The sequence below is a fragment of the Cetorhinus maximus genome, unplaced genomic scaffold (assembly GCF_964194155.1).
Source record: "Cetorhinus maximus unplaced genomic scaffold, sCetMax3.hap1.1 HAP1_SCAFFOLD_587, whole genome shotgun sequence".
Lineage (NCBI taxonomy): Eukaryota > Metazoa > Chordata > Chondrichthyes > Lamniformes > Cetorhinidae > Cetorhinus > Cetorhinus maximus.
Window position 1 is genome coordinate 164,566 of NW_027596529.1, and position 12,393 is coordinate 176,958.

General features: G+C 49.7%; 1 protein-coding gene across 1 annotated transcript; it reads right to left on the reverse strand.

The window, feature by feature from the left end:
* Positions 1-464: 464 nt before the first annotated feature.
* Positions 465-5,992, reverse strand: LOC144674194 (protein BTG3-like). The gene is made up of 4 exons (XM_078535660.1): positions 5,820-5,992; positions 2,673-2,810; positions 1,809-2,016; positions 465-668 (listed from the first exon to the last, which is right to left on the reverse strand). The coding sequence occupies exons 1-4, from the start codon at positions 5,990-5,992 to the stop codon at positions 465-467; spliced, it is 723 nt and encodes a 240-aa protein (XP_078391786.1).
* Between the last annotated feature and the right edge of the window lie 6,401 nt (positions 5,993-12,393).

The following is a 12,393-nucleotide window of genomic DNA, read 5'->3' on the forward strand; positions in this document are numbered from 1 at the left end:
AGATGATAATTTAACAAATACATATTAACAGAGACTCTGGGGTATTTCACACACTCCCCCTGTAAACATGATAAATAACAATCACCTGTCAGGCAATGTGGACACACCTCATATTTTCAAAGATACCTGAGTTTTTAGTACAGATTTATAATACAGAGACAGCTTCAATTATATATAAAGTATACACAGACCCACAGGAGCAGCAGTGTAAACCCACAAACACACATAGGCAGTGTGGGCCTTACACACACACGTGAGTAGTGAATGTTATATACAGCAACATTTCTCTGTGACTCATTCACACTCACACACCTCGCTCACACACACACACCGCGCTCACACACACACACAGCTCAGCCACTTGCAAACATGCCCATGGGTGTTAGAATGGAGCAGTTAAGCACAGGGTTGGCACAGCTCAGTGTGAGCGAGGTATCCGATCCCTCTGCTAGCCAGGACCTTCATCACTTGTGCCTTTTGCCGATCTTCGAGCAGTGGGCCTGCACCTGAGACAGGAGGAAGCCTGGGGGAGGTTGCAGGGCCTTGTCCAGTCCGGGTATCAAGTAGTAGCTGATGAGGGGGACGGGTTGGTAGAATCTGGCATACTGCACCGGCTTGTGAGGGTACAGAGGCCACGCAGAAGTGCACTGGGAGAAACTTCCAGAAACCTAAGGGATAAAATTATTGAATCAATTAAACATGACAAATCAAACACACAAGCTCCATTTAATCCCCAGCCCCGTCTCCACAGGCCATGTGCAAGGACTCGCATTTCTCTAGCGCCTTTCCCCACCTCAGGACGTCCCAAAGTGTTTCACAGCCAATGAAGTAATTTATTTGAAGTGTGGTCACTGTTGTAAATAGAGGAAATGTGGGCAGCCAACAATTGCACAGCCAGTTCCCACAGATAGAAAGAGAGACAGACTGTGTTCGGGAGGGAGTGAGTGAGTTTAGGGAGGGAATTCCAGAGCTTAGGGCCCCCAGGCAGCTGAAGACATGGCCGCCAATGGCAGAGCGATGGGAAGCGGGGGATGGTCAAGAGGCCAGAATTGGAGGAGCGCAGAGATCTCGGAGGGTTGTAGGGGCTGGAAGAGGTTACAGAGATAGGGAGGGTTGTACGGGCTGGAGGAGATTACGGAGATAGGGAGGGTTGTAGGGGCTGGAGGAGGTTACTGAGATAGGGTTGTAGGGGCTGGAGGAGGTTACAGAGATAGGGAGGGTTGTAGGGGCTGGAAAAGGTAAAAGAGATAGGGTTGTAGGGGCTGGAGGAGATTACGGAGATAGGGCGGGTTGGGGCTGGAGGAGGTTATGGTGATAGGGAGGGTTGTAGGGGCTGGAGGAGGTTACAGAGATAGGGTTGTAGGGGCTGGAGGAGATTATGGAGATAGGGAGGGTTGGGGCTGGAGGAGGTTATGGTGATAGGGAGGGTTGTAGGGGCTGGAGGAGGTTACAGAGATAGGGTTGTAGGGGCTGGTGGAGGTTACAGAGATAGGGTTGTAGGGGCTGGAGGAGGTTACGGAGATAGGGAGGGTTCCAGGGGTTTATAGAAATAGGGAGGGGTGAGGAAGGATTTGAAATAAGGATGAGATTTTTTTTTAGAAACGGAGGTGTTGCTGGACCAGGAGCCAGTGTAGGTCAGTGAGCGACAGGATAGTGATGGGTGAACGGGACTCAATGTGAGTTAGGGTCTGGGGGCAGTTGAGTTTTTGATGAGTTTCCAGGGGTAGAAGGTGGGAGATCGGCCCGGAGAGTATTGGAACCATTCACTCCGACCCCTCCCAGCACTGGGTGCTCAATGTTCTCTTTACCTTGCCAGTAGCTTCAGCCGTTTTTGCTGCAGTTTCCTTCACTGTTTGACCTTTGGCATGTTCCCCTTCATCTGACGAAGTCTCCGAGTGGCAGTCAGGTGTGCTGCACTCCGAGGACGCGCTGCCTTGCTCAGAGTCTAACGATGCCGCCCTCCTGGAGTCTTGTCCAAACTGAGCGACAGTGAAAGGCAGACTCCCATCACTACACCTGCAGGAATTTCAAATGAAGATTTAGTGGGAATCGGGTCAGGCAGCAACACGCGAGACACAGCCACTAACAACCTGGTATAAACAACAAACACCCACACAAACTGGCAGAACACAGCCGAGGGAAGGTTTACCGTACAGTGAAGGAGAGACAGAGAGCACAGCAGTGAGAGAGAGAGACAGACAGACACAATTCCCCCTTTGGAAGTTCCTGTTGAATCTGCATCCACCCCCCTTTCAGGCAGCGCCTTCCAGATCACAACAACTCGCTGTGTAAAAAAAATTCTCATCTCCCCCTCTGGTTCCGATTCCCTTCAATCTGTGTCCCTCTGGTTACCGACCCTCCTGCCACTGGAAACACTTTCTCCTTATTGACTCTATCCAAACCCCATCATGATTTTGAACGCCTCGATTCAATCTCCCCCTTAACCTTCTCTGCTCTAAGGAGAACAATCCCAGCTTCCCCAGTCTCTCCACATGAACTGAAGTCCCTCTTCCCTGGCGCCATTCGAGTCAATCTCCCCCTCACCCTCCCCAAGGCCTCGCCTTCCCTCCTAAAGTGTGAGGCAGTGGGAATCGGACACAATTCTCCAGATGAGCTCCTTGTGTTTGTCTCTGCGGTGACTGTGTTGCTAAACCGTCCAGGTGAAGACTTACCTGCAGCACACCTCCTGGGGATCAATCCACAACGTAATCTCTTTGGGCAGTCTCAACTGGTTATATTCCAGATCACAGTCCTGACAAGCGAGCAACAAGGATGGGTCTGCTTTATGTTTCCTGTTTATCCGAATGCATCTACCAGGGAGAGAAAAAATATACTGAAGGATCCAAGAGGACAGACATTAGACCATCCAGAACCCTACTGGCCCTTTTCCCAAGTTGTACCAAGTCCTGTTCAGCCCTCACCCCGTCACTCACTGACATACATTAGCTCCCAGTCCAACAACGCCTCCATTTTAAAACTTTCATCCTTGTTTTCAAAACTGTCCCCACAACTCTCCCTATCTCTGTAACCTCCTCCAGTCCCTACAACCCTCCCCATCTCTGTAACCTCCTCCAGTCCCTACAACCCTCCCTATCTCTGTAACCTCCTCCAGTCCCTACAACCCTCCCTATCTCTGTAACCTCCTCCAGTCCCTACAACTCTCCCCATCTCTGTAACCTCCTCCAGTCCCTTAAACACTCCCTATCTCTGTAACCTCCTCCAGACCCTACAACCCTCCCTATCTCTGTAACCTCCTCCAGTCCCTACAACCCTCCCTATCACTGTAACCTCCTCCAGTCCCTACAACCCTCCCTATCTCTGTAACCTCCTCCAGTCCCTACAACCCTCCCTATCTCTGTAACCTCCTCCAGCCCCTACAACCCTCCCTATCTCTGTAACCTCCTCCAGTCCCTACAACCCTCCCTATCTCTGTAACCTCCTCCAGTCCCTACAACCCTCCCTATCTCTGTAACCTCCTCCAGTCCCTACAACCCTCCCGATCTCTGTAACCTCCTCCAGTCCCTACAACCCTCCCTATCTCTGTAACCTCCTCCAGTCCCTACAACTCTCACCATCTCTGTAACCTCCTCCAGTCCCTACAACCCTCCCTATCTCTGTAACCTCCTCCAGTCCCTACAACCCTCCCTATCTCTGTAACCTCCTCCAGCCCCTACAACCCTCCCTATCTCTGTAACCTCCTCCAGCCCCTACAACCCTCCCTATCTCTGTAATCTCCTCCAAGTTTCTATAACCCTCCCTATCTCTGTAACCTCCTCCAGCCTGACAACCCTCCCTATCTCTGTAACCTCCTCCAGCCCCTACAACCCTCCCTATCTCTGTAACCTCCTCCAGCCCTTACAACCCTATCTATCTCTGTAACCTCCTCCAGCCCCTACAACCCTATCTATCTCTGTAACCTCCTCCAGCCCATACAACCCTCCCTATCTCTGTAACCTCCTCCAGCCCCTACAACCCTCCCTATCTCTGTAATCTCCTCCAAGTTTCTATAACCCTCCCTATCTCTGTAACCTCCTCCAGCCTGACAACCCTCCCTATCTCTGTAACCTCCTCCAGCCCCTACAACCCTCCCTATCTCTGTAACCTCCTCCAGCCCCTACAACCCTCCCTATCTCTGTAACCTCCTCCAGTCCCTATAACCCTCCCTATCTCTGTAACGTCCTCCAGCCCCTACAACCCTCCCTATCTCTGTAATCTCCTCCAGAGCGACAACCCTCCAAAATCTCTGCGTTCCTCCAATTGCAGCCCCTTGAGCATCCCCTGATTTCCATCGCTCCACCATTGGTGGCCGTGCCTTCAGCTGCCTGGGGCCCTAAACTCTGGAATTCCCTCCCGAAACCTCTCCACCTCTATCTCCCTTCCTTTAAGATGCCCCTAAAATTTCATTGTATCAGCTTTAAAGGGGCTTTAAGCGGTTCAGCCATTAGATGGCGCTGCTCATCCAAATTTTAAACTGTGCAGCGGCGCCCCCAGGTGTGAAAAGGCCGGTATTGCAGGGACAACTTCGAGCAACTTTCAAAACAAAGACAATCAATGAACTCTCTCCTCCATCCCCACCGCCTTTCCGATCCCCCTTTTTATCAATAATTTATATAGACTTTTCTTTTCCCACCTATTTCCATTATTTTTAAATGTATTTCCATCAATTGTTTTATCTCTTACCTTCTAGCCTATTTCGATCCCTTCCCCCCCACCCCACCCCCACTAGGGCTACCTGGTACCTTGCTCGTCCTGCTTTCTACCCTTAATGTCCCCATTAGCACATTCCTTAGATAATATCACCACCGTCACCACCTCTTTGCCCTTTAGTCTATGACATCTTTTGGCTATCTCCACCTTATCACTGGCCCTCTATCCAGCTGTACCTGTCCCACCCCCACTTAAACCACCTTATATTTCACCTCTTTTCTATTTTTCCTTAGTTCTGTTGAAGAATCATACGGACTCGAAACGTTAACTGTTTTCCTCTCCGCAGATGCTGCCAGACCTGCTGAGTTTTTCCAGGTATTTGTGTTTTTGTTTTGGATTTCCAGCATCTGCAGTTTTTTTGCTTTTTTCAAAATAAAGACTTGCATTTCTCTGGCGCCTTCACCACCCCAGGATGTCCCAAAACCTTTCACAGCCAAAGAAATACTTATTCAAAAGTATGTTCACTGTGTAATGTCGGAGACGTGGCGGCCAATTTGTGCACAGCAAGCTCCCACAAACATTAAGGTGATAATGACCCAGATCATCTGTTTTTTTAGTGATGTTGGTTGAGGGGTAAATATTGGCCCCAGGACCTTCCCCCTGCTCCTCTTCCAAATAGTGGCCGTGGGATCATTTACACCCACCAAGGAGGCAGACGGGAACTTTGGTTTAAAGTTTCACCTGAAGGCCAGCATCTCCTTTGGCACCGACCCTCTGACAGCGCGGCACCCCCTCGGCACTGGCACTGTGGAGTGTCGGCCTGCATTATGGGGCTGAAGTCTCTGGGGTGGAGACTCAAACCCAGGACTTGTTCCATCTGCTCTCGCAAGTGGATGGACAATGTCCCTCAGCACAATGCAAGAAATAGTGAGGAGGGTCCTCCCTGGTGTGCTGTCCAATATTTTATGCTCTTTCAGGGGGAAGCTGGATAAAAACATGGGGCGGGCAGGGGGCAAGGAATAGAAGGATATGGTGATGGGGTGAGATGAACAGGGGGTGGGAGGAGGCTCGTGTGGAGCAGAAACACTGGCACGGAGCAGATGGGCTGAATGGCCCGTTTCTGTGCTGTAATATTCTAGCCATTGTACTGGGCGGCTCTGCTGTTTGCTTACCTGTATGCTTGTCCTTTGCTGGGATTGGCTGGGTACCAGTGATTCTGGTATTTTCGGTACAGTATCGCAGTGAGCTTCTCCCCAAACTCCTCGATCTTTTCCTGATGTAGCCTGCTGCGATTCCTGACCATGCTGACCAGGAAGGACACTCCGGCTCCGATCTCCTCCTTCATCGTCTCCTGGTGTATCTGCGGGGGGAAGGTGGGGGTGTTTAGAGATTAACCTGTTCAGAGTGTGTTACAGTCGGGGATGTTGGGGTTGGGTGAGGGAGGGGGGTGGGGAGAAGGGTGATGGAATATAGAGATCATGGTCTGGCTGCTGGAATGACCCCTTTGTGTCAACAACATCCCACCCCCACCACCAGCAACTCTTTTACCTGCCCCCCCCACAATAGTGCTGGCTGGCGAGCTATTTGACTGTGGTAGGCATTGCTGACAAGACCCTTCTGGAACACGCACCTGGATACAGACAGACTGTTTCCTCTTGTGTGTGGGGGAGACCAGAACTAGGGACCATCGATATAAGATCGTCACTAATAAACCCAATGGGGAATTCAGGAGAAACCTCTTTACCCAGAGAGTGGGGAGAATGTGGAACTCGCTCCCACAGGGAGTGGTGGAGGTGAATAGTATCGATGTGTTTAAGGGGGAAGCTGGATAAACACATGAGGGAGAAAGGAATGGAAGGATAGGGTGATGGGGTGAGATGGAGAGGGGGGTTGGGAGGAGGCTCGTGTGGAGCAGAAACACCGGCACGGAGCAGATGGGCCGAATGGCCTGCTGTATATCCGGTGAGGAACTCACATTTCTGTAACGCCTTTAACCGCTGCAAGATATCCCAAAGAGCCTCACAGCCAAATGACTCCCTTCCATTTATGAAGTGGGGGTCACCATCGTAATGGGGGGGGAAAGCAAAAGCCAATTTGCGCACAGCAAGATCCCACAAAGGACAATGCGATAGTGAACCAGATCCGATTTTTATTTGACAGCGATATTCATTGGGGTGAATATTAGCCCCACAACATTAAAACGGAAAACGTTATAAAGGTAAATGGGAGGACGCGGAGACAGGGACAAGGAGCCAGTCCTTACTCCAGATGTTGTTCATAGTCACACAGCAGGAGAAGGACATCCCTCTCTCGGACAGAACACTTTGCATTCAATGTCCGAGCGTAAAACAGTAAAAGTGAGAGTCAATCTCACATCCAAATTGCACTGAAGTCTGCCATCCTTCAGATTGTTAAAACTGTCCTCAGGTGAAACAGCTGATTTTTGTAAACATGTTGTTTTGTTTCTAACTGCGGTGGATTCAGAGACACAAGCTCCATGGAAGCCCTGTCGGCCCAGCAAAGTGAGTCAGTGTCTCAGTCCGTCGCACACTTACTTCTGACTCACAGGGTTGTGGGCACCAGCCTCCCAGTACAAAGACCAGGAGCTCACAATCCAGACTGACATTCGGCCAAGGGAGGCGTCGCGGGGAGATCCCACGGCCACTATTAGGAAGTAGAGCAGGGGAAGGGGGGGAGGGGGGGGTGGTGGTGGAGTTCTCCCCGTGGTCCTGGGGCCAATATTTATCCCTTAAACAACATCACTAAAAAAAAAACCCAGATGATCTGAGTCATTATCACATTGCTGTTTGTGGGATCTTGCTGTGCGTAAATTGTCTGCGTTTCCTACATTACAACAGTGAGCTCACACACAAAAAAAAAGGTCCTTCGTTAGCTGTGAAAGGCTTTGGGACGTCCTGAGGTGGGGAAAAGCGCTACTTTCCCTGAGTAACTCTGGTGCCACTGTCCAGGAAGGTGTCCATATCAAACATCCTCCCCCAGTGTCCATTACAGGCCCCACAGAAACCGCAACTACCCTCAGTCTTCAGGTCACACGGGGGCATTTTTGTTTTTCCAATTGCAGGGCGGAGCTAACACTTCCTGAGGGGCCGAGTAACAGAAAACCAAATCTCTCCTGTTCCTCCCTGGGAGAAAATAACTCCAAAAACTACAGCATCAAATAGAAGAAATTTAATAAACACACTCTCTCTCTCACACACACATACTGTCTCACACACATACACACTCTCACACACACACGCTCTCTCTCTCACACACATCTCTCTCACACACATACACACTCTCTCACACACACACATAGCCTCTCCCACACACTCTCTCTCACACACATACACACTCTCTCACACGTACACACTCTCTCTCTCCCTCACACACACTCTCTCTCTCACACACACACGCTCTCTCTCACACACATACACTCACACACACACGCTCCCTCTCTCACACACATCTCTCTCACACACACACACGCTCTCTCTCTCACACACACACATCTCTCTCTCACACACACACACTCTCTCTCTCACACACATCTCTCTCTCACACACACACGCTCTCTCTCTCTCACACACACTCTCTCACACACTCTCTCACACACATCTCTCTCACACACACGCTCTCTCTCTCTCTCACACGCATTCTCTCTCTCACACACACACACGCTCTCTCTCTCTCACACACACATACTCTCTCACACACACACACGCTCTCTCTCTCTCACACACACTCTCTCACACACTCTCTCACACACATCTCTCTCACACACACGCTCTCTCTCTCTCTCACACACATTCTCTCTCTCACACACACACACGCTCTCTCTCTCTCTCACACACATACTCTCTCACACACACACACGCTCTCTCTTTCTCTCACACACACACTCTCCTGGACTCAAAAATTGGGATTCCCCAAACACACACCAATATCTAACTTTCATTTCGAACTCTTCAGACCCGCGCCCCCATCCCCCGACCCCCACCCACCAGAGCTGGCAGCAACCCATCCACCCTGAGTGATCCCGAATGAATCAATCAATCATTCTTACAAACTACAAGCAGCACAGTTATAAACTTCAAAACTGGAAACCAAATCCACGTGTTCACCTAAGGGACCATCTCAAAAACATCACCTTTTCTAAAAAAAAACGTGGGGAGGTGCTGAACCATGAACTGTGCCTTAACGAAACCCACTCCCCCACTGAGAAAGTATATCATTCCTCTAACGCGGCCATCAATTCTGCTTATGTCCCCCAACCTCCTCTCCTGGAGACAGTGCCGATTGTTCGATGGTCCCTAAAATCAACCCTTGGCGGCAGAGACAGAGAGTTTGTATTCAGCGTTGGGACACAGCACATTAAACTGACCCGCTGGCTCGAAACGTTAACTCTTGATCTCTCTCTCTCTCTCTCGCCAGAGATGTGCTCAGACTTGATGGGTTTTCCCAGCTATTTTCTGTTTTTGTTTCGTGTGCCGGTCAAAGTTCAGTTCGGAAGAAAAAGTGATTGTGGCACCTTCCATCAACAGGCACAACTTTAAAAAGCTCACCAACTAACTCTGAAAAAAGATATTTTCTCCTGCAACATGGTTTAAAAAAAAAGAGACTTACAGATGTAAGTAACCAGGTTACTTACCATTTGATAGCCAATTGCAAACAAACACTTCTCTGGCAGGAAAAAGTTTAAGGCCAACTTCTGAAAAACTTTTCTAAACTTGTTTCCTGTTGTTTTGTTCACTAATATATGTCTACATATATATATTATATATATTTAAATCTCTACTCACCAGAGATGCTTTCGCCTCCTCGATTCACGTCCAGACTTGTGGCTGCAAAATGTGTGAGAGATTTTATCAAACTGCTCTCACTCATTCCCAGAAATTTACATCAGGAGGATGATTCAAACTGTGTCCCCAGCCAACGAGAGGACGTCCCTTCCGACACACATCAATGACCATTCAAGGCAGGGGTTGACGTCAGCCGCGCCCCGCCCACTTCTTAAAGGCGCCTTCGCCACTGTTAAGCAGCAAGAATAAGTGAAAGGGGGACATGCATTTATCTAGCGCCGCTCACCGCCTCAGGGCGTCCCATCGCGCTTTATGGCCCCAAACAATGAAGTGCTTTAATTTCTGAACTCTGCTCACTGTTGTAATGCAGGGAAGCCGGTAGCCAATTTGCACACAGCAAGATCCTTCATCAATCTGAGGATAACACAGGTCATCAGTTTCTTTTTAGTGGTTTTGGTTCCAGGACATGGGGAGAACCCCCTCACCCACTCTTCTTAAACATAATGCCCATGGGATCTTTTACACCCACCTGAGACGGGAGACGGGGCCCAGCTTTAATGTCTCATCTGAAAGACGGCACCTCAGGCAGTGCAGCACCCCCTCAGTACTGACCCTCCGACAGTGCAGCACTCCCTCAGTACTGACCCTCCGACAGTGCGGCACACCCTCAGTACTGACCCTCCGACAGTGCGGCACTCCCTCAGTACTGACCCCCCGACAGTGCGGCACTCCCTCAGTACTGACCCTCCGACAGTGCAGCACCCACTCAGTACTGACCCTCCGACAGTGCAGCACCCCCTCAGTACTGACCCTCCGACAGGGCAGAACCCCCTCAGTACTGACCCTCCGTACTGCAGCACCCCGTCAGTACTGAGGGAGTGCTGCACTGTCGGAGGGTCAGTACTGAGCGAGTGCTGCACTGTCGGAGGGTCAGTACTGAGGGAGTGCTGCACTGTCGGAGGGCCTGTACCAAGGAAACGCTGCCTTGTCAGATTTGTCATCTTTCAGATGAGACATTAAACCCCCGTCTGCCCTCTCAGGTGAGTGTAAAACATCCCACTGCCTCTATTTGGAAGAAGAGCAGGGGGGAGTTCTCCTGGTTTCCTGGGGGCCAATATTTACACCTCCAACAACATCAGTAAAAAAGCAGATGGTCTGGGGCCATAATCACATTGCTGTTTGTGGGATCTTGCTGTGTGCTGCTGTGTTTCTTATAACAGTGAGCTCACTGCAAAAGAAATCCTTCATTGGCTGTGAAATGCTTCGGGATGTCCTGAGGTGGGGGAAAGGCGCTAGAGAAATGCAAGTCCTTTGTTTACCATGAGTTTAGGTCAATCTTAATCCTACATATGCATGTATACACAACCAAGGGTATCTTACACAAAGGCACAGTGTTAGTGAGGAGGCTCCCTCTCTCTTCAATTCCACCTCATCCCCACACTCTCTGCCATTGCCTTATCTTGACACCATGGACAGAGCCTGTATTGTACAGTTAAAGGAATTTATTGATGTCAGCCTGGTCACTGGTTTCATTTTGTGGAAAACCTGGGGTTTGATCCCAAGGGGAACAGAATTAAAACTCGCTCCGTTACTCCTGGATAAGAGAAGGCACTTTGTACAGTGACATAGACAGGATTTGATGACACAGGATTTCATATATGCGGCACAGAAACAGGCCATTCAGCCCATCTGATCCGTGCTGGTGTTTCTGCTCCACACGAGCCTCCTCCCATCTCACCCCATCTCACCCCATCGCCATATCCTTCTATTCCTTTCTCCCTCATGTGTTTATCCAGCTTCCCCCTTAACTACATCGACACTATTCACTTCCACCACTCCCTGAGGGAGCGAGTTCCACATTCCCCCCCACTCTCTGGGTAAAGACGTTTCTCCGGAATTCCCCATCGGATTTATTAGTGACGATCTTATATGGATGACCACTAGTTCTGGTCTCCCCTCCCACCAGAGGAAACACTCCCTCTGTATCCACTCCATCCAAACCTTTCTGAATTTTAAATACCTCGATGAGGTCACCTCCCTCAGCCTTCTCTTTTCTAGAGAACAAAGACCCAGCCCGTCCATCCTGTCCTCATATAAACTCATGTGAGTTTACCCTCACATATCTGGGATCATCATTGTAAATCTTCCCTCTCCAGTATCTCGATGTCCTTTCTGTATTATGGTGACCAGAACTGGTCGTGGTAATCTCAGTGCTGTGCAACCAAGTTTTGATGCAGGCTTAATGTCACTTCCCTACTTTTCAATTCTATCCCCCCAGAAATAATCCCTAGTTTTTGGTTTGATTTTTGCCTTGCCTTGCTAACCTGCGGGGGCAACTCCCTCTGTGTGGTCTTATTTGCACTCTGAAGGTGTTGGGGGAAACCTGCGCACGCAGTTAAATAACTCCCCGTGATTCAGGCTCGAGTGTATAGTCCAAATGCAAGGTTATTACTCAGGCATCAATCGTATAGTGACGATTACAGTTATCGATTCAGACAGCCTGGCTTATTGTAGGCTGGAGCTGATCCGACAAGGTTTCTGTCGATGTTGGACTCCCGACTGTCCTGTGACTTCTGAGCTTAAGGGAGCTGTTCCCTGGTATATTGTCTACCTTTTCCGTGTGAGTTATATTACACGGTACCCAGGATGTACGTTGAACTGAGTTGCTTCTCATCCACCCTCCAGAGTTGACATCACCGCTGTCTTGAGGATTTAACTGTTTAAGAAGTGAACACTAGAAAGGGAACAGACCGACCGAGACAACCTCAAATCATTAAATGTTACTGGGTGGGGGGCGCTCCCGATATTCTGGCCAACCCCCAGTATTCGCACCAGATTTGGGGGCACATCCAACGTGTCTCCTGGCAGAAACAGAACGTGCTAGAAAAACTCAGGAGGTTTGTCAGTGCCCTGCGCAGAGAAAAGACAGAGTTAACATTTTAAG

What these genes read in the sequence shown, in the direction of transcription:
- LOC144674194 (XM_078535660.1), bottom strand. Translation starts at nt 5,992, where the DNA reads ATGAAGGAGGAGATCGGAGCCGGAGTGTCCTTCCTGGTCAGCATGGTC. An exon ending in AGCAAAGGACAAGCATACAG is followed by an intron (nt 2,811 to 5,819) that starts GTAAGCAAACAG and finishes TCTCCCTGGTAG; the next exon opens with ATGCATTCGGATAAACAGGA. An exon ending in CGGCTGAAGCTACTGGCAAG is followed by an intron (nt 669 to 1,808) that starts GTAAAGAGAACA and finishes TTTATCCCTTAG; the next exon opens with GTTTCTGGAAGTTTCTCCCA.